The 23,281-nt window shown below is 43.3% G+C and overlaps 1 protein-coding gene across 4 annotated transcripts in view; it reads left to right on the forward strand.

The window, feature by feature from the left end:
• Positions 1–23,281, forward strand: part of cobl (cordon-bleu WH2 repeat protein) — a 536,382-nt gene that overhangs the window by 461,852 nt on the left and 51,249 nt on the right. For all 4 annotated transcript variants that reach the window (XM_078538619.1, XM_078538620.1, XM_078538621.1 and 1 more), the window contains one exon: positions 17,125–17,358. In XM_078538619.1, coding sequence (XP_078394745.1) covers positions 17,125–17,358 — 234 coding nt within the window. The remainder of the gene's footprint in view (positions 1–17,124; positions 17,359–23,281) is intronic.

A 23,281-nucleotide genomic window follows, 5' to 3' on the forward strand; every position in this document is an offset into this window, starting at 1 on the left:
CTTGATTGGCACCACATCCACAAACATTTGCTCCCTCCACCACTGACACACAGTAGCAGCAGTGCGTACCATCTACAAGATGCACTGCAGGAATTCACCAAGGCTGCTTAGACAGCACCTTCCAAACCCTCAACCACTACCATCTAGAAGGGTAAGGACAGGAAGTAGGTGGGAACACCACCACCTAGAAGTTCCCCTCAAAGTCACTCACCATCCTTATTTGGAAATATATCGCCGTTCCTTCACTGTCGCTGGGTCAAAACCCTGGAACTCCCTCATTAACAGTACTGTGGGTGTACCTACACCACATGGACTGCAGCGGTTCAAGAAGGCAGCTCACCACCACCTTCTCAAGGGCAACTAGGGATGGGCAATAAATGCTGGCCCAGCCAGCGAAGCCCACATCCCGTGAATGGATTTTTAAAAATGGGCAGAGATGTCTTCCAGCCACAAGAAGAAGGCAGCACCCCACTTCACTCACCAGGCCCTCCTGGCATTGATCAGAGGAGTGCTGGCATACAGGCATGTCCTGTATCCCAGGGATGGCTTCAGGAAGCACAGCAGCAGTCTCTGGCCTGAGAAGCCATCGCAGAGCAGGTCAGCGCAGCTGGCAACCACGCCCAAAACGCCATCCAGTGCAGGAAGAGGAAGAATGATCTCATCGGCTCCACCAGGGTAAGTCATCCTTCAACTCCCTCCAATGTCAAACTTTCAGCATGGCATCATGCACTCAAACGGCTACTCTCCTCAGGGATCTCAAACAACCATTAGTGGGGGACATATATCAACACTCAGTTGATCCACCTCTGCCTTAAAAATATTTGAAGACTCTGCTTCCCCTGCCTTTTCAGGAAGAGAGTTCCAAAGACTCATGACCCTTTGAGAGAAAAAATTTCTCCTCATCTCTCTCTTAAATGAGTGACTCCTTATTTTCAAGTGACCTCTAGTTCTAGATTCTCCCACAAGAGGAAACATCCTCTCCACCTCCACCGTGCCAAGACCCCTCAGGGTCAGATATGTTACAATCAAGCCACCTCTTACTCTTCTAAACTCCAGTGGATACAAGCCTAGCCTGTCCAACCTTTCCTCATAAGACAACCCACCCATTCCAGGTATTAGTCTAGTAAACCTTCTCTGAACTGCTTCCAACGCATTTACATCTTTCCTTAAATAAGGTGACCAATACTGCACAGAGTACTCCAGGTGTGGTCTCAGTAGCGCTCCATATAACTGAAGCATAACCTCCTTACTTTTGTATTCAATTCCCCTTGCAATAAATGATAACACTCTATTAGCTTTCCTAATTACTTGCTGTACTTTCATACTAGCCTTTTGCGATTCATGCGCTAAGACACCCAGATCTCTCAACATCACAGAGCTCTAAAATCTCTCACCATTTAGACAATATGCTTCCCTTTCATTCTTCCCGCCAAAATGGACAATTTCACATTTTCCCACATTCTACTCCGTTTGCAGATCTTTGCCTACTCACTTAACCTATCTATATCTTTTTGCAGCCTCCTTATGTCCTCTTCACAAATTACTTTCCTACCTATCTTTGTGTCATTGGCAAATTTGGCAACCATCCCTTCATCCAAGTCATTTATATAAATTGTAAACAGTTGAGGTCCCAGCATTGATCCCTGTGGCCACTCGTTACATCTTGCCAACCTGAAAAAGACCCATTTATGCCTACTCTCTGCATCCTGTTAGCCAGCCAATCTTCTATCCACGCCAATATGTTATTCCCTATACCATGAGCTTATACTTTCTGCAATAACCTTTGATGTAGCACTTTATCAAATGCCTTCTGGAGATCTAAGTACAATATATCTACCGGTTCCCCTTTATCCACAAAGAACTCCAAATAAGTTGGTTAAACACGATTTCCCTTTCACAAAACCATGTTGACTCTGCCTGATTACCTTGGACTTATCCAAGTACCCTGCAAAAACTTCATAAATAATAGCTTCTAACATGTTCCCTATGACATGTTAAGCTAAGTGGCCTATAGTTTCTCACTTTCTGTCTCCATCCCTTTTTGAATAATGGACTTACATTTGCTATCTTCCAATCTAGTGAAACCTTTCCTGAATCTAGGGAGTTTTGGAACATTAAAACCAATGCATCAACTATCTCATTAGCCACTTCTTTTAAGACCATAGGATGAAGTCCGCCAGGACCCGGGTACTTGTCAACCCGCAGCTCCAACAATTTATTCAGTACTCCTTCACCTCCTCCATTGCATTAGACCCTAACAAAGGCAGCATTGAGCCCTGGATCCATATGTGCTTTTTGCCTTCTCTCTGAAAGGAAACGTTGAAGACATTAATGATTCTAGGGGCAAGAAAGCGAAGCTCAGAGGATGACAGGTTTGGAGACTGTAAGGGTCCACAGTTTTTCCTGCCCTACTTGCATGGTGGCTGATGCCACCTTGTCCCTGAGACACTAGCGCACACATCGAGGTGACCAAGATGGTGTCACAGATATGTAACATCTTGAGCCATGTGTGGACTGCTAAAGTTTAATTGAGATGATTGACCCAACCTAGCTCTGTGCTCCAATCTCTGATGTGAAATATTAATAACCATTCAGTTGTTCATGGTCAATGAGTGGATGCCTTTTGCCATTAGGAGTGTCACATCTGGTGAACATGTGACAGGCCTTCATTGATGGAATTCCATAATGATACAGCTGTGCCTCCTTCACTATTGCCTGCATTCCCAAATTCTACATTCCTATGTGTTACTCTTGAGATGCAGCGACTGTGATACGAAGCCACGGAGTTCTGAGTAGCCCTTTAACAGTGCTAATGAAGCCATTGGTTTCCAGTGGCTTTCATCACAAGGAGGTCTTCCTCCTTTCTTTCTAAGCAGACTCCTGTTCATTCTTGCGGCAACAATAAATTAGAGCACAACCCCAGCAAGGTCCATTTGTGTTCGCCCTTCCCCCTCAATGCCATTCCACAGCCTTCCTTTCCCATTGCCCACCTTGTGTTCATTATCCCCAACCTCACCTCACAGCCTACCCCTGGTTGAAGTGCTAGTTTCTCAAAGTGGAGTTCTGTCTGACTACCACTGCACAGTGATAGATATCCTGGTGGACAACGCTCTCAACCACCGGGAGTAGAAGATCCCTGCACTCCCCAACCCCAGCCACGGTACTGGTCACTGTCTGAAAGTGGAGGCCTGCATGAGTACCACAGCACAGTGGCGTTCTTTGGGATAAAGTAGGCAAAGAGCTGGAGCAGATCAGCACTACAGCCCCAGCAGTCTTGCATTCATCTCAACAACACCGGCACAGCGCTATGGCAGGTAGGCTATGTACGTTGCACTCACCTCGAAGTTACGAGCAAACTGAGGTCCGACTTGTGCATGCCACCCCTTTTCAAACGGATTTGAGGTGGATGCAATTTCCCACTGGTGTGATGCAAGATTGGAAGGCATAACAAGATTCTGGAGAGCAGCTGTTTTAATGAGCATTCATGAGATGTTACATAGAAACATAGACATAGAAAATAGGAACAGGAGTAGGTCATTCGGCCCTTCAAGCCTGCTCTGCCAAACAATATGATCATGACCGAACCTGTAACTCAACGCCATACTCCCGCGCTCTCCCCATACAACTTGACACAGTTAAAGTCCAGGAATCTATCTATCTCCTCCTTAAGTATATTCAGTGACTTGGCCTCCGTGGTCTTCTGTGGTAGAGAATTCCATAGGTTTACCACCCTCTGAGTGAAGAAGCTTCTCCTCATTTCAGTCCTAAATGGTCTACCCCGTATCCCGAGACTGTGACCCTTGTTCTAGACCCCCCCCAGCCAGAGGAAAAATCATCCCTGCATCCAGTCTGTCCAACCCTGTCAGAGTTTTATATATTTCAGTGAGATCCCCTCTCATTCTTCTAAACTCCAGTGAATACAGGCCTGGTTGACCTAATCCCTCCTCATATGACAATCCTGGCATCCCAGAAATCAGTCTGGTGAACCTTCGCTGCACTCTCTCTATGGCAAATATATCCTTTCTTAGGTAAGGAGACCAAAACTGTACACAATACTCCAGGTGTAGTCCCACCAAAGCCCTGTCCAACTGCAGTAAGACATCCTTTCCCCTGTACTCAAGTCCTCTCACAGTGAAGACTAACATACCATTTGCTGCCTGAACTGCATGCATGCTTCCAGTGATTGGTGTACCAGGACTCCCAGGGCCCTTTGTGCATCAACATTTCCCAATCTGTCACCATTTAAATAATAATTTGCCATTCTGTTTTTCCTCCTGAAATGGATAACTTCACACTTATCCGCTTTATACCGCATCTGCCATGTATTTGCCCACCCACTCAATCTGTCTAAATCACCTTGAAGCCTCTTAACATCCTCCTCATTTCCACCAGGTTTTGTGTCTTCAGAAAACTTGGAAATATTATATCTGGTTCCCTCATCCAAATCATTGATAAATGTTGTGAATAGCTGGGGCCCAAGCACTGATCCCTGCAGCAGTCCACTCGTCACCCCTGCCACTCCGAAAAAGTCCCATTCATTCCTACCCTCTGCTTCTTGTCTGCTAACCAATTCTCAATCCATGCCAATATATTACCCCCAATCCCATGTGCTTTAATTTTATATGCCAACCTGATATGTGGGACTTTATGAAAAGCTTTCTGAAATTCCAAATACACCACACCCACTGGTTCTCCCTTATCTATTCTGCTCGTTACATCCTCAAAAAACTCCAGTAGGTTTGTCAAATACGATTTCCTTTTCATAAACCCAGGTTGATTTTGTCTAATCCCGTTGATATTTTCTAAGTGTCCTGTTATCACATCCTGTATAATAGACTCTAGCTTTTTCCCTACTACTGATGTTAGATCAACTGGTCTGTAATCCGCTGTTTTCTCCCTCCCTCCTTTTTAAATAGCGGGGTTGCATTTGCCACCCTCCAATCTGCCGGGACTGTTCCAGAATCCACAGGATTTTGGAAGATGACAACGAATGCATCCACGATTTCGCTGGCCACCTCCTTTAGTACCCTGGGATGTAGATTATCAGGCCCTGGGATTTATCGGCTTTCAGCCCTATTAATTTCTCCAGAACTATTGTCTTAGTAACACTAATTTCCTTCAATTCCTCCTCTTTACTCCTCCTTGGTTCCCTAGTATTTCTGGTAAGTTTTATTTGTCTTCCTCCATGAAGACAGAACTAAAGTAGCTCTTTAGTTGCTCTCTCATTTCCTTGTTCTCTATTATAAATTCTCCCGTTTAGGACTGTAAGGGACCTACATTTTTCTTCACTAATTTTTTTATTTTTAGATACTTAAAGAAGCTTTTACAGTCAGTTCTTTATGTTCCTTGCAAGTTTACTCTCATACTCTATTTTTCCCCTCTTAATCAATCTCTTGGTCCTCCTTTGCTGAATTCTAAACTGCTCCCAACCCTCAAGCTTGCTACTTTTTCAAGCAACTTTATATGACTCCTCTTTGGATCTAATACTATTCTTAATTTCTTTTGTTAGACATGGTTGGACCACTTTTCCTGTTGTATTTTTGCGCCAGAAAGGAATATATAACTATTGCAAAACGTGCATTTGTTCCTTAAATATTAGCCATTGCCTATCCACTTTTTAATGAAGTTCCCCAATCTATCTTAGCCAACTCATGCCTCATAGCTTCAACGTTTCCTGTGTTAAGATTTAGGACACTAGTTTCAGATTGGACTACTTCACTTTCCAACCTAATGAAGAATTCTATCATGTTAATTAATCCATATGGGGTTCACACCACTAGTTGGCGGGATAACCGACCCACCATTAACCCGCCGTCAGGGAATTGCAAATTGTTTTTACGCTGGCTGATTTCTGACTTTTTGCCTGCTGCTGGATTCTCCTCTCCTGCCTAGCGCGAAACCTGTTGTGGGCAGGATAGGAAAATTCCGCCCTTTATGTTTATGTCAAGTTCCCTTTGTTAATTAAGCCTAAAGCCCAGCAAACAATTTGAATGTACTAACTAGTCTGCTAAAAATAGTGCCCAAATGAGTTTCAGTCTTTAGAAATTCTAACTCTGTCAAAGAATTTATTGCTCCCTTATCTGGGCAAGCTCTTTCACTCCTGAACAAAATATAAGAAAACTCTAATCAATATCATAGGTTGGGCGAGCGATGTGATATGGCATGGCATCTTCCAACAAATCCTGAAAATTCTTAAACTGACAATGTGTAATGCAATTTGCTCCCTGAGCACTTTAATTTTATATTAAATCCTGTAGCCAGTGCAAATTTTGTTTTCTCAGGAGATTCGAATAATCATGTACTTCGCCTCCTGATAGGCAATCCTTCCCTTATCTCTAACTTCACTCGCCTTTGATTTTTCTCCATCAAAACCGACATCCAAATGATTGCCCTTCTGTCAACATTGTCACTGTGCTGAAATTGGGATTCATTATACTGTTTTCTTCTGTAACTCATTCTTTCCTCAGATCTGAAAATGATGTAATTCCTCAATCTTCCTTTCCCCCTACAATCTAGAGAATCAGCCGTTTGGCTGTACATTACTTGAATATTGCTGAAAAGAGAGACATGTTGCAAAAGCTGTTCATCTTGCACTCATCAGGACAAATGCAAGAATGCCAAATTTCATATGACCACAACAATTTATACTACAGGAGCAAAGGTGATGATTGGTTGGCAAGCTTGGTTCTCTGCAAACAAAAGAAATATGTTCAAGCCTTGTGCTTTTTTTGAATTATCCAGGGGAATTATTGGGGAGCCAATAGTTCCCCGTTGCTTTCTCCATGGCAACAGCGGAGCCAATCAGAGTCGACTTGCATTTGTCCTGATGAGTGCAAGACGAAAAGCTTCAGCAACATGTCTCTCTTTTCAGCAATAATCTAGAGGACTTTAAAACCCAAGATTGATGTCACTTTGTGATTACTTCAAGATGTACCTAGTCATCTCTCATTTCAACTTTGCTAGAGTCTTGCAATATGGATCTGGAGTTACACCTGCAATTTTTTTTGAAAAAGGCAGAATATATCAATGATAAATCCAAATCATACTTCTACCTTCTATGCTCATCTGCAATCCCTGACTTCTTCTTGTTACTAACTTTATGTTGATGACAAAAATTTGTGCTTTCTTTGCCTCTACCAAACCGTTAATTGTATTTTTGCAGTAGGTACATCATCTGTGCCAGAAAAGCAGACTCAATCAGGTCCAATTTCACACCCAATGGGCAAATTTGAACTGTGATGCATGTCGTGAAGAGATATTAATGTATATATTGGTATTGGACATTATTTTTTTAAATAGAGGTTTAGTCTGTGTGTGTGTTAATTGGATTAAAGCCAGCTAGCCTGGGTGCTTTGATGTATAGTAGTTTTGAAATGTAAACAGTAAGGTAGAGGGTACATTTGCATTTTGTTGAATAGAGCATTTAAGAGTGGGAGTGAAATCTTGCACCTAGCTAGGAGACACCAAGCAATGTTTATATTACAAATAAAATTAGTACTATGAAAGGGGTTCAAAGGGGAAGGCTGGGTAAAACAGAAAGGAGTTGGTATGTACAGGTCAGAGGCATGTAAAATTTAAGCCTGTAACCCTACCACTGTGACTGCAAAGGAGCAAATTGAAAGGAACCTCATTTTGAATTTGTAAAATTCAAATAACAAATATTTGTTAAAAAATCTTTGGTGTCTGGTTAAGTCTATTGGTTATTGTTGCCTTAGGGGAGATTAATTTGGGAATTTGTTAAAAAGTTATGATAGTAGTAATTTATAGCCATGTGTATGTGTTTAATTTGTTGTAAATTAATAAATATCTCATTTAGTTTGATATAAAGATCACTTGAGAACTGGTGGTCTTATTCCTGAATTTAGAGCTGCAACTCAAAACATACCAATTGAAAATATAGGTTATGACAGTTGTTTAAAGTTTCCCTCTAGGATTTTAAATAACTCAGCTTTACCAAACTGCTGTGTCATAACAATGCACCATTCCCATCAGCGGAACAGGAAATGAATGCCACTTCTGCTCTCTTGCATTTTGCTGGTTCCCTCATGATTACAATTAAAATCCAAAGTGCTGGTGATGTACACAGAAGACACACGAGCATGCAGCAGGGGAAGCATTTCAGTAGTCAGCTGACAATGCAGCAGGCACTGACGGGCTATAAAAGAGCCTCCTAGTCAAACAAGGAGACTCTACACCATGGCCACAACTTTCTTGCCCAACTCCCTTGCCATTAACAAAAGACTTAATGAGAGCACAAAAGAGGCACCGATGGTTTTCAAATTTAAATTTCACTTGTAAATATTTTACATTGCATGAAATTCACTTTATTCATGTGTGCATCATTGTTATTTGTTGAGGTTAGCTTATTCAGAGAGCTAAATGTACTGGTATGCCTCATGGTTTGCATGCATTGTTGATTTTTGTTTTATTCATTCACGGGATGTGGGCTGTGCTGGTTGGGCCAGAAGGTGCTGTCTAAGGAGCCTTGGTGAATTCCTGCAGTGCATCTTGTAGACTGTGATGCAGTCCATGTCCAAATACAGCAAGACCTGGACAATGACCATCTCCAACAAGAGAGAATCTAACCACCGCTCCTTGACGTTCCATGGCATTGCCATCATAAATCCCCCAATATCAACATCCTGGGGGTCACTATTGACCAGAAACTGAACTGGACTAGCCATATAAATACTGTGGCAACAAGAGCAGGTCAGAGGCTAGGAATTCTGTGACGAGTAACTCACCTCCTGACTCCCCAAAGCCTGTCCACCATCTACAAGGCACAAGTCAGGAGTGCGATGGAATACTGCTCACTTGCCTGGATTAGTGCAGCTTCCAAAACACTCAAGAAGCTTAACACCCTCCAGGACAAAGCGGCCCGCTAGATTGGCACCACATGATGCACTGCAGGGACTCACCACGGCTCCTTAGACAGCATCTTCCAAATCCATGACCACTACCGTCTAGAAGGACAAGGACAACAGACACATGGGAACACCACCACCTGGAAGTTCCCCTCCAAGCCACTCATCATCCTGACTTGGAAATATATCACTGATCTTTCACTGTCACAGAATCACGGTGCAGAAGAGGCCCTTCGGCCCATCGAGTCTGCACCGACACATGAGAAACACCTGAGCTACCTACCTAATCCCATTTACCAGCACTTGGCCCATAGCATTGAATGTTATGACGTGCCAAGTGCTCATCCAGGTGCTTTTTAAAGGATGTGAGGCAACCCACCTCCACCACCCTCCCAGGCAGCGCATTCCAGACCATCACCATCCTTTGGGTAAAAAAGTTTTTCCTCACATCCCCCCTAAACCTCCTGCCGCTCACCTCAAACTTATGTCCCCTCGTTACTGACCCTTCAACTAAGGGGAACAGCTGCTCCCTATCCACCCTGTTCATGCCCCTCATAATCTTGTACACCTCGATTAGGTCACCCCTCAGTCTTCTCTGCTCCAACGAAAACAACCCAAGTCTATCCAACTTCTCTTCATAACTTAAATGTTTCATCCCAGGCAATATCCTGGTGAATCTCCTCTGCACCCACTCCAGTGCAATCACATCCTTCCTATAATGTGGCGACCAGAACTGCACACAGCACTCCAGCTGTGGCCTCACCAAGGTTCTATACAATTCCAACATGACCTCCCTACTTTTGTAATCTATGCCTCGATTGATAAAGGCAAATGTCCCATATGCCTTTTTCACCACCCCACGAACATACCCCTCCGCCTTCAGAGATCTATGGACACACACGCCAAGGTCTCTTTGTTCCTCAGAACTTCCTAGTGTCATGCCGTTCATTGAATAATTCCTTGTCAAATTACTCCTTCCAAAGTGTACCACCTCACACTTTTCAGGGTTAAATTCCATCTGCCACTTATCTGCCCATTTGACCATCCTGTCTATATCTTCCTTTAGCCCAAGACACTCAACCTCACTGTTAACCACCTGGCCAATCTTTGTGTAATCCGCAAACTTACTAATCCTACCCCCCCCACATAGTCATCTATGTTGTTTTTATAAATGACGAATAATAGGGGACCCAGCACAGATCCTTGTGGTACGCCACTGGACACTGGCTTCCAGTCACTGAAACATCCTCTGTCCTCACCCTCTGTCTCCTACAACTAAGCCAATTTTGAATCTACCTCATGAAATTACCCTGTATCCCATGTGCATTTGCCTTCTTTATAAGTCTCCCATGTGGGACCTTGTCAAATGCTTAACTGAAATCCATATAAACTACATCAACTGCACTACCCTCATCTACACACCTGGTCACCTTCTCAAAAAATTCGATCAAATTTGTTAGGCATGACCTCCCTCTGACAAAGCCATGCTGACTATTCCTGATTAAACCTTGCCTCTCCAAGTGGAGATAGATTATCTCCTTCAGAATTTTCATTGGGTCAAATTCCTGGAACTTCCTAACAGATACACCTACACTGCATGAGCAGTTCAAGAAGGCAGCTCACCATCACCTTCTCAAGGACAATTAAGGATGGGCAATAAATGCTCACCTAGGCAGCAATGCCCACATCCCATGAATGAATAAAAAAAATGTACCAGGACACCCAGATCCCCCTGTATCACCGAGTTCTGCAATCTTCCTTCATTTAAATAGTATACCACGTTTCTACTCTTCATGCCAAAGTGAACAAGTTCACATTTACCCATGTTATACTCCACCTGCCAAATGTTTTGCCCACTAAATAGGAGCATGAGTAGACCATTCGGCCCCTCGAGCCCGCTCCATTCAACAAGACCATGACTGATCTGATTGTGACCTTAACTCCACTTTCCTGTGTGTCCCCATAACCCTTGACTCTCTTGTCAATCAAAAATCTGTCTAACTCAGTCTTGAATATATTTAATGATTCAGCCTCCACTGCTCTCGTCAAAGGGATTTTGAAAGACTAATGACTCTGAGAAAAGAAATTCCTACTTATCTCCACCTTAAATGGGAGACCCCTTTTTTAAGGTTCTCTTGTTCTAGATACCCCACAGAGAGAAACATCCTCTCAGCATCTACCCTGTCAAGCTCTGGCAGAAACTTATAAGTTTTAATAAGATCACCTCTCATTCTTCTAAACCCCATGAGTTTGGCCCAACCTGCTCAACCTTTCTTCATAAGACAACCACCTCCTGTACCCTTTTTAGAATTGTACTTTTTATTTTGCATTGTGTCTCCTTGTCCTTCCTACCAAAACAAATTACTTATACTCTTCTTGGCATTAAATTTCATCTGCCATTTGTCCACCCATTCCACCAGCCTGTGTCACCGTGAAGTTTATCACTATCCTCCTCACAGTTTATAATACTTCCACGTTTTGTGTCATCCTCAAATTTCCAGTTGTGCAGGGGTGATAATACAAACCCCTGGGGAGACCCAATATATACTTAGCTCCAGTCTGAAGAACAATCATTCACCATTGCTCTCTGCTTCCTGTCACTCAGCCGATTTTGTATCCCTGCTGCTACTGTCCCTTTTATTCTAACTTTGCTAAGAAACCTTTTATGTTGCACTTTATCAAATTGATTTTGGAAGTTCATGTATACCACATTGACTGCATGACCCTGATCATGTTATCTAATCAAAAAATTCAAACAAGTTAGTTGACCATACAGAAACTCTTTCCAAGACTTAAGGATCCTTAAAGAAGACAAGATCTGTAAATTGGTACCCATGATATCAATGTTCATACCACTTCAACAAATATCATGCCATCTAACTGGAAGCTATGCCAAGTGCAGTGCCCTTTGGCATGTCAATGTTACATATTGCTGGGAAACATTTTGAAAGCACCCCAATCAAAGTATTTCATGATGCAAGATGAAAGAAAGTATGACAGGAAGATTGATTGTTACCAATACCATATTCAGCACACCTGCCGTGGTATCAGAAATCATGTCTGGTACTTGGTAATGATTATAGAGAGATGACTGCGCAAGATGTGGCTCAGTAAGGAACCAGGGCCAGGTGCTTGATTGAATAAATTGGCATTGTTTAAATGAACCAACCAGGAGAAAACACATGTTGCCGACCTTCAGCCAATGAGTGTGCAGCCTGATCCTACTGCTTTAGTTGTCACTTTGCCAATCTGATTTGCTTCAATAATCTGATCAAATTTTTTGAGAGTGATAAAACATTTGGATGAGAGTCATTCACTATGCATAAATTACTTTGGTTTTCAGAAACAGAATATAATAAAGCTATACATTTGAGAATTTGTTTTCAGACTAAGGCTCATGGAATTAAGAAAATTAGTACGTTGGTTTGAAAAGTGATTTGGCGATAGGAACCACAAGGATGATAAATATAAAAAAAAGCTCTGTCTGCAGGCAATGATAAGTGAAGTTCCAGAAGGTTTTCTTTTGAGTATCTTCTTGTTCACATTTATTAATAAATCACTTGGCAGAAAGTAGTTGTGTTTTTAAATTGCTAACGTTAGCAAGCAATGTGGCTGAATGACAAGTTTAAGAGAAATAAACAGCATTAAAAGTTATCTAGATCAGTTAAGCAGATGGAGTAAGGAAGAGGGGATACATTTTAATGAGAAATAAATTCATGTATAAGGTTATGCTTACTGGAACAAGAACTAGCAAATATATACACAACATAAGATTGTCCATCAGCAAAGTTGAACAAAGGAAAGGAAAAAAAATGTTGTGCTTTCTGATCATTCATAATGTTTCCAGTTGTGATAAATCACCATACACATCCGAGGATGTCTGATCAAAAGTCAAAGGAAGCTATTGTAAGCTTTTATAGATCACCAAGGAAGGTACATTTGAACAATGGTGGACAAGTGATATTCGGCAGCAAAGGATTTTAGAATTTTAAAGCATAAAGAACAGACTCATAGAGCTGATTTCTTTTCAAGAATGAGGACATAATCCTGATCTTTGAAATGGTCAGACACATAAATGTTATTCGGCTAAAACTGAGAATTGCAAGTCAAAACTAACAAGATTAGAAAAATATATTTTGTTAATTCGAAAAATTAGCATTGGCGCTACAGAAGCATTGAAGCATTGGCGCCCAAATGCCGAAAATAGCACATAATCTACTTCTGGCCACTTAGGGTGCAGCACACCATGATTATAAGGGAACTAGAAAGCCTGTGCGTTTGGTGGTGTCACTCGGTGTCTAACGCTGATGTGAAGCTGAACCTGCCATTTTGGATGTCACAGATCCTGTAAAAACCCTTAAAAACCCTTTCTTAAACACTCTCAACTGAATATGGGTTGATCTGCTTGAGGGACACCCCCACCCCCCCACCCCCCCTCAACACACACGCACAAACACATGCTCCTACGAGTACTTTTTAAAAGCATCATAATGGGACTTTCAGTTGAGGTGCTTTTGACTTTCATTTGTGTTGCAGTTAGTGGAAGTACTACATAACATGTTATTGGAAAAGTTCTGAAAAGTTGTTGGAGACAGAAGCGAGTGGTGCTTACTGCTTCCAAAGAGTACATTGAAGTTTGAAACCGTATCTGCAGAAAGCCTACTATCACTCACTGGGGCTATGATTCCAGTCTCTCTTGATTTGGCTTTAGCACGACAGTGAGATGGACCATGGGCAGCAGAAAAGGGAAGCTGTGAGCAGAGGGAGAAGGTGGACTCTCGGTAGAAGGCCATACCCACCTTGGGTCCTCACAGAGCATATCTCCTATCTTTACTGCAGCTAGAGGCAATGGCTGGCACGGCACACCAAAGAAGTGATCACTCAATTATGTCACCTCCTTGAACCGGACTTGCAGCAGCAGAACAGGATGAATAAGGCGCTACCATTGGCTGTGAGGATCACCATGATTCTCAACTTCTACACTGTTAACACCTCACATCACTACTTCAGGGAGGCAATCGAGACCCTGTGCACAAGGAGAGGGACCAACACAGTTTTCTCTCTAATCAGAGAGAAATAGGAGTGAGCAAGTGCCTTTGCAAAGGTCGAGGGATTTCCCAAAGGTGCATTTGGCTCTGTAACCGCCACTTCTGAAAGGGGATATGTACTGGAACTTCAAGAGATGCCACTTCCTCACATAAAAATTAGAAGCAAGAGTGGAACATTCGGCCCCTTGAGCCTGCTCTGCCATTCATTGAGATGTGGCCTTAACTCCACTTCCCTGCCTTTCCCCCATAACGCTTGACTCCCTTGTCAATCAAAAATCTGTCTAACTCAGTCTTGAATATATTCAATGACCCAGCTGCCACTGCTCGCTGGGTAAGAGAATTCCAAACACCAACAACCTTTAAGAGAAGAATTTCTCCCTCATCTCCATCTTACATGGGATACCCTTTATTTTGAAACTGTGCCCCCTAGTTCTAGATTCTCCCATGAGAGTAAACATTTCCTCAGCATCTACCTGTCATCTCCTCAGAATCATCGGACAGTCCCACGATCCTGGGAACAAGTCTGGCGAACCTTCGCTGCACTCCCTCTATGGTAATAATATCCTTCCAAAGGTAAAGGGCCCAAAACTGCACACAATACTCCAGGTGTCGTCTAACCAAGGTTCTACACAATTGAAGTAAGACTTTGGTACTCCTGTACTCAAATCCTCTTGCAATAAAGGCTAACATACCATTAGCCTTCCTAATTGCTTGCTACACCTGCGTGTTAGCTTTCATTCATTCGTTGACAAGGACACCCAGGTCCCTTTGTACATTTACACTTTCTAATCTCTTACCATTTACCATGACATATTTCATACGCATCCTATTCTGCTTCATCGTACTCTATTTCTGTCGTCATTCAGGGAGCTCTGGCTTTGTTTTTCTTACCTCTCCAACTTGTGGGAATGTACCTTGACTGAAACCAAACTATCTCCTCTTCAATGGTAGCCCATTGTTTGTCAAAGCTTTTTGTCTTGCACTCATCAGGGCCATCACAAGAAAACCAATGTCAGGGGAAGCAACAACTTTGTACTGTATGAGAAGAGAGTGCTGATTGGTCGGCAAGTGGACTCTGATTGGTAGCGGTGTTGCCATGGAGAATGCATTAGTTAATGGAAGGATGTGAAGCCATTAGAGAGGGTGCAGAAACGATTCATGAGAATGGTTCCATGGATGAGGAACTTCAGTTATGAAGATGGATTGGGGAGGTTACAGAAAGGAAGGTTGAGAAGAGATTTGATAGAGGTATTCAAAATTATGAGGGGTCTGGACAGAGTAGATATGGAGAAACTGTTCCCACTCGTGAAGGGATTGAGAACAAGAGGGCACAGATTTAAAGTAATTGGTAAAAGAAGCAAAAATGATACAAGTAGAAATTTTTTTACTCAGCAAGTGGTTAGGGTTTGAAATGCACTGCCTGAGAGTGTGCTGGAGGCAGGTTCAATTGTAGCATTAAAAGGGAATTAGACTGTAATCTGAAAAGAAAGAATGTGCAGGGTTACAGGGAGAAGGCGGGGGAATGTTACTAGGTGAGTTGCTCATTCAGGGAGCTGGTGCGGACACGATGGGCCAAATGGCCTCCTTCTGGGTCATAATAATTCTGTGATTCTGTAAAGACAGACAAAAAGTAATTATTTAGTTTCTCCGCCATTTCCCTATTTTCCATTATGAATTCCTCTGTCTCCACCTGTAATGGACCCACATTTGTCCTTGCTAATCTTTTCCTTTTTACATAACTAAAGAAACTTTTACAGTCTGCCTTTATGTATCTAGCTAGCTTGCACTCATGTTCTCTTTTTCCTTTCCTTATCAGTTTCTTGGTTCTCCTTTGCTGAATTCTAAATTGCCCCCAATCCTTGGGTTTCCCACATTTTTTGGCATCCTTCTAAGTCACTTCCTTTGATCTAATGTAATCTTTAACTTCTTTTGTTAGCCACCGTTGGTTTACCTTTCCTGTTGGGAAAGTCTTAAGAACTACAGCTGAGATGTTATCAGGACCCATAGCCTTTAGTGTATGCAATGCCTTCAGCCATTTCTTGATATCATGTGAAGTGAATCGAATTGTCTGAAGACTGGCATCTATGATTATGTGGACCTGTGGACTAGGCTTAGGTAGATCATCCACTCGGCATTTCTAGATAATGATGCAAATGCTTCAACCTTGTCTTTTGCATTGGCATGGTTGGTTTTGCCACCATTGAGGATGGGGATGTTTTTGGAGCTTCCTCCTTATTTTGGTTGTTTAATTGCCCACCACCATTTACGACTGGATGTGGCAGGACTACGAAGCCCATGAACTCTCAAAATTAATGGCAACACAAACCCATGTTTGAGGGGCCGTCAGATTCTAAACAAGGGACTATGATCCACAACTCTTGGCCAAGTTGAAAGTTAAAATGCAGAAGGCCAACTCTTACAGTTAAAAATTAAAGTGAAAGGTATGCCATAAGAAGTCAGCTCACAAAAGGGCAGAGTTGAAGTTTATTTCCTCTCTCAGTTTGAGGAGTGAAGTAAGGCTGAGTTAACTAGTGAGAATTTGCTTTGACTGTTCTACATGATCATTTGCTGTCTGAAATAAAGCAGCTTCATCATTTGTACCTGTCTGTTCTCACCCAAGTGGTTTAGGCCATCACCAAAAAGTCAGGAGAAGGACTCATGGGCACAGGTAAAAGACACATTGTCCAGCTCAGATCAGGGGCAATAATATTCAGATGCTCATGGAGTGACCAAACTTATGACAGGCACATTTTCAGTTTGGTACGTAAGCAAATTGCAGGTGTACACTCAATAACCTGTAGTGGTTCTGAGGACATGTTATACTGCGCTAAATGCAACGGAACCACAATTGTATCTGTTGCACCAACCTCTAAAAGAAGTTGGACAGGCAAATTCAGTGATGTACTGAGCAGAACTATAATTTTTTGAAGCTGTGACCTTCAATAAGGTTATATTGTATTTTCAAAACAAGTTATTTCACACAATAAAGGTAAAATTACACTACTCGTTTAAAGTTAGTGTACTTATCATTAACCCTTTCTAAGGTTTAAATAATTGGGTTTTTGATACCAGGAATTGTTTTTTTAAAATGCACAAGTTTAATTCACAGATTACTTGCAACAGATCACTGCAACTTTCTATTTTGTTCAGTTTAATTATTGTGCAAGTTGCTACATATTTTTGCTAACAAGAATTACTAACTATTTTGACAGACAACTTCCACAATATTGAGAGAACTACATGATATAACAGGAGAATATTGTCAAACTAGACAACCAGCTACAGCATCTTCTAGTATTCTTCCTCCTGCTCCTCCTCCTGCTCCTCATCCAGATTTTCCAAAAACTGGGAAGTTTACTACCAAATCTGTTGCAAATTTAGAAGAGGCACGAACTGCATTGCTGGAAGCAATTCAGTCTGGCACCGGTGCAGCGCGCCTTAGAAAGGTAAGAGTTCTTTAACAATTACATATTATTTTTAATATATTAAAACCTAAGTTCACAACTCTTTCCCTCTTTTCTTTTTCTCCCCCACTTAAATTTTCATGCGATGGTGATTAACTGTTAGGTGGTTCCCACAGAGAGGGGTGAATAGTTGGAGAATGTTAACCAGAGTTAGTACACCCCACTTCCCTTTCACCCATTTCCCAGTGACCAACTTCAGACCTGCATTGCTGGAGGGCAGGGAGCAGGTTACTCCCAACTCTGGACATTAGATGATTTGCATGCAGGGCTAAATGACTAAGGGGAAATTGAGAAGCTTCAAAAAAATAACTTGGAGCCAAAATTCTATGTTATGTCTAGGCTAGGTTTGGTGAAACCCCTCAGGAAAATGGGGGATGAAACTGCCTCAGAAGTTTTCTGTTTGCCTTGATCCACTCCTAACAATGTAATACACAGCCAGGGGATGTGGAACCAGGGTAGCTACTCCTTGACAAAAACATAAATAGCTGGAAAAACTCAGCAGGTCTGACAGCATCTGTGGAGAGGAAGACAGAGTTAACGTTTCGAGTCTGTATGACTCTTCATCAGAACGAAAGAGAAATAGAAATGTGGTGAAATATGTACTGTTTAAGGGGGGTGGGACAGATGGAGCTGGATAGAGGGCCAGTGATAGGTGGAGGCAAAGGAGCGATTGCCAAAGATGTCATAAACAAAGGTCAAAGGGGTGCTGACGGTGGTGATATTAGCTAAAGGATGTGCTATTGGTGGCATTAAGGGTAGAAAGCAGGATGAGCAAGTGACAGATGGCCCTAGTGGGGGTGGAGTAGGGGGAAGGGATTGAAATAGGCTAAAAGGTGGAGATAAAACAATGGATGGAAATAAATAATAAAACTAATAATAAAACTAGGTGGGAAAAGAAAACTATATGTTATATAAAAGAAAACATATTATTAGATAAAAGGGGATCAAAAAGGGGGCAAGGATGGAGGAGAGAGTTCATGATCTAAAGTTGTTGAACTCAACGTTAAGTCCGGAAGGCTGTAAAGTGCCTAATCGGAAGATGAGGTGCTGTTCCTCCAGTTTGCGTTGAGCTTCACTGGAACATTGCAGCATGCCAAGGATGGACATGTGGGCATGAAGCAGGGTGGTGTGTTGAAATGGCAAGCGACAGGAAGGTCTGGGTCATGCTTGCGGACAGACTGAAGGTGTTCCGCAAAGCGGTCACCCAGTCTGCGTTTGGTCTCTCCAATGTAGAGGAGACCGCATTAGGAGCAGCGAATGCAGCAGACTAAATTGAGGGAAGTGCAAGTGAAGTGCTGCTTCACTTGAAAGGAGTGTTTAGGCCCTTGGATGGTGAGGAGGGGGGAAGTAAAGGGGCAGGTGTTGCACCTTCAGTGGTTGCATGAGAAGGTGCCGTAGGAGGGGGTTGAGGTGTAGGGGATGATGGAGGAGTGGACCAGGGTGTCCCGGAGGGAACGGTCCCTACGGAATGGCGACAAGGGGGGTGAAGGGAAGATGTGTTTGGTGGTGGCATCATGCTAGAGTTGGCGGAAATGACGGAGGATGATCCTTTGAATGCGGAGGCTGGTGGGGTGATAAGTGAAGACAAGGGGGACCCAATAATGGTTCTGGGAGGGAGAGGAAGGTGTGAGGGCGGATGCGCCGGAGATGGGCCAGACACGGTTGAGGGCCTTGTCGACCACTATGGGTGGAAAACCTTGGTTAAGGAAGAAGGAAGACAGGTCAGAAGAACTGTTCTAGAAAGTGGCATTATCGGAAGAGATGCAACGGAGGAGAAGGAACTGAGAGAATGGGATGGAGTCCTTACAGGAAGCAGGGTGTGAGGAGCTGTAGTCGAAGTAGCTGTGGGAGCCAGTGGGCTGGTAATGAATATTGGTGGATAGTCTATCACCAGAAATTGAGACAGAGAGGTCAAGGAAGGGAAGGGAAGTGTCAGTGATGGACCATGTGAAAATGATGGAGGGGTGGAAATTGGAAGCAAAATGAATAAATTTTTCCAGATCCAGACGAGAGCATGAAGCGGCACCGAAGCAATCATCGATGTACCGGAGATAGAGTTGTGGGAGGGGGCCAGAGTAGGACTGCAACAAGGAATGTTCCATTAACCCCATAAAGAGACAGGCATAACTGGGGCCCATGCGGTTACCCATAGCCACACCTTTTATTTGGAGGAAGTGAGAGGAGTTTAAGGAGAAATTGTTCAGTGAGAGAACAAGTTCAGCCAGATGGAGGAGAGTGGTGGTGGATGGGGATTGTTCGGGCCTCTGTTCAAGGAAGAAGCGGAGAGCCCTCAGACCATCCCGGTGGGGGATGGAGGTGTAGAGAGATTGGACGTCCATGGTGAAGAGGAGACGGTTAGGGCCAGAGAACTGGAAATTGTTGATATGATGTAGGGCGTCAGAGGAATCACGGATGTAGGTGGGAAGAGACTGGACAAGGGGAAAGAGAATGGAGTCAAGATAGCAAGAAATGAGTTCCATGGGGCAGGAACAGGTTGACACAATTGGTCTTCCGGGACAGTCCTGTTTGTGGATTTTGGATAGGAGGTAGAAGTGGGCCATCCGAGTTTGGGAGACTATGAGGTTGGAAGCTGTGGAGGGAAGATCTCCAGTGGAGATGAGGTCAGTGACAGTCCTGGAAACAATGGCTTGATGTTCAGCAGTGGGGTCATGTTCCAGGGGGAGGTAGGAGGAAGTGTCTGCGAGTTGGCGCTCAGCCTCTGCGAGGTAGAGGTCAGTACGCCAGACAACAACAGCACCACCCTTGTCAGCAGGTTTGATGACAAAGTCAGGGTTGGACCTGAGAGAACGGAGTGCAGCAAGTTCAGAAAGAGACAGGTTAGAGCGGGCGAGAGGAACAGAGAAATTGAGACGACTGATGTCACGCCAACAGTTCTCAATGAAAAGATCAAGAGCAGGTAAGAATCCAGAGGGAGGGGTACAGGTGGAGGGAGAATATTGGAGGTGGGTAAAAGGGTCCGTTTAGTGGGGGAGGGACTCCTGCACAAAGAAGTGAGCACGGAGACGAAGGCGGCGGAAGAAGAGTTCAGCATCGTGCCGAGCCTGAAATTCATTGAGGTGAGGGCATAAGGGTATGAAACTGAGTCCTTTGCTGAGCACTGAACGTTCAGCATTAGAGAGGGGAAGGTCAGGGGGTATGGTGAATACTCAGCCGGGGCTCAGATTAGATGACGGGATGGGGTCAGAGGGACGGGCAGAGGTGGAGGGTCCTGGATGGGCATTGGTGTCGATGAGTTGTTGGAGCTTGAGTTCCTTAACACCTGAACCTTAGCTACTCCTTGAACTGGGAGTTCCCTTTCCTGAGCCTGAAAGGGGACTTGGTATAGTAATGATTGCTTGTATGCTAAGTGAGTGCAAGAGTACAGGTCTCCACAAAAGTATGTGGAGCTGCCACCTGGCCAGGCAAGCTCCTTGAACTCACTAGATTTTGACAGGTCGGCCTGCTTGTTTTGGGTGAGTGGGGAGGGGTGGTGATGTTAATAGGACCATGGCCAGGGGTAGGAAGACTATCGGAAAACCTCCATGCATCTCCCCACAGGTGGGCATCAGAGTTTTGGGCAGGTAGGTAATGGAGATGTGCTCAAAGTCATGCTTGCAATTGCCATTCACACGCTAATGACATGACATATGGTTCCCACTGATCCTGCAAACCCTAGGAGGATTTTAGCTAAAAGGCGCACAATATGGGGAGATGATAGTGTAGTGGCAATGCCACTGGGCTAGGAATCCAGAAGCCAAGGCTAATGGTCTGGAGACACAGGTTCAAATCCCACCATGAAATTTGAACCTGTGGACCTGTAATTTGGTGGAATTTGAATTCCATTAATAAATGTGGAATATAAAGCTAGTAATGGAGACTGTGAAACTATCATAAAAATCTGGAATTAAAAGTTTACTGATGACCATGTCGATTGTTGTCCTTACCTGGTCTAATTTACATGTGATTCCAGACCCATAGCAATGTGTGTTTTTTTATTATTCATTCATGGGATATGGGCATCACTGGCTAGGCCAGCATTTATTGCCCATCCCAATTTGCCCTTGTTCAGAGGGCATTTGAGAGTCAACCACATTGTTGTGGGTCTGGAGTCACATGTAGGCTAGACCAGGTGAGAACAGTAGATTTCCTTCCCTAAAGGACATTAATGAACCAGATGGGTTTTTACAACAATCAACAATAGTTTCACAGTCATCATTAGACTTTTAATTCCAGATTCTTATTGAGCTCAAATTCCACTATCCGCCATGGCGTCATTCAAACCCAGGTCCCCAGAGCATTACCCTGGGTCTTTGGATTACTAGTCCAGCGACAATACCACTACACCATTGCCTCCCCCGGTTTACTCTTAACTGTCCCATGAAATGACCGAGCAAGCCACTCAGTTCATGGGCAATTAGGGATGGATAACAAATGCTGGCCTTTCCAGCAACATCCACATCCGGTGGAAGAATAAAAAAAGAAAAATTGCATTTAACATTATGTTGTAATCCTCAGGATTGCGAGCCAAGGAATTTCAGGGCCACGTATAACATAATGACATGGTCTATATTTTTTCCCTCAGCCTGCAGCAGTAAGATTCACAACTCTTTTTCTCTTTCTCTCTTCCTTCAATTGTGGTCATTTGGCATAGTTTCTAGGGATTTGCAACAAGTAGTGAAAAGGCGGAATTTATTGATTTTTGGAACATTGTTGTTTCTGGACTGGAAAAATAATTTGCACAACTGGGGGTTTATTGATTTGCAGTGTTCCTTGGGGGGTGTTAGAGTATGATTGAAGTCTGCAATCCTTACAGCTGAATTGACATAGCTTTTAAGATACTGTTATTGCTGGCTTATTGAGAGAAGGATGGACAGGGTGTATCTGAATGCTATGGAGGTGAAGCATTGGGCAGAATTTTCATTCCAGGATCCCATTCCCACCATTGGGATGAAATGCAGATCAGGAACACTGAAATGCCATTTTTCTTTTGTCATAACCCTCTTGGAACAAAATTGTCACACCATGCAGGATGCTTCTGGAACATTTAAAGGAGCAGTGCCATAATTGATTTGAATGTTCCAGGGAGTTCTGCCACCTGCTGCCAGAGAACCTGCAGCTTTCCCTTAGCCACGCACAACCCTGCCGTTGCCAATCCAGGTCACTACTGCCTGAAATATTTTTACCTCATGTTATATCTGAGATAAATAACATCTGTTAGTCAGCAGTACCTTCCTGCATAAAATAGATAACTGATGCCTTGTTATGAAGCACCTACAATTACATCCAGTTCCGCAACCCCAACCCCCAACCCACTCCTGCTACCCCTGGACCTTTAGGAGCAGTACCATGCTTACTTCATCAGGTTTTGCTGCAGAGTAGGATTTTCCAAAGTCCATGTAGTAATTGGTGCCACTCATGGTTCAGCTGAAAAGGAGTGCCCTTATATGAACCATAAGGACTTCCACTCAATTAACATGCAACTTGTGCATAGCTATTTATACCAGAGCCAAATCTCCAGGCAGCTCTCATAATTTCTTCATTTACACCTGTCCGCCATTCACCACTCTTGATTTCACATATAGGGGGGCTGATCCCTTGAGGATCAAGATACCCACTCATCTCTTATTTTATTATTTCTCTTTAGCATCTATACACACAATAGCAGGGCCATCATAAAATTGCAGTTGGTGTTCTGAAGCAGCACTTCTTTTGCTTGGATACAACATGGGCATGATGCAGTACCAACCAGTCAAAATATCCAAGACATTGTGACTTGATGCATTTTGTACATCACCACAGAAAGACACTCACTTGGAGGACATGCACATAATAGCAATCTTGAGGAGGATCTGTCACGACCCGGATGGGAGGAGTGCACAGTTGATCTAGCCCCACTACTCCACAG

The sequence above is a fragment of the Cetorhinus maximus genome, chromosome 3 (genome assembly GCF_964194155.1).
Source record: "Cetorhinus maximus chromosome 3, sCetMax3.hap1.1, whole genome shotgun sequence".
NCBI classification, from domain to species: domain Eukaryota; kingdom Metazoa; phylum Chordata; class Chondrichthyes; order Lamniformes; family Cetorhinidae; genus Cetorhinus; species Cetorhinus maximus.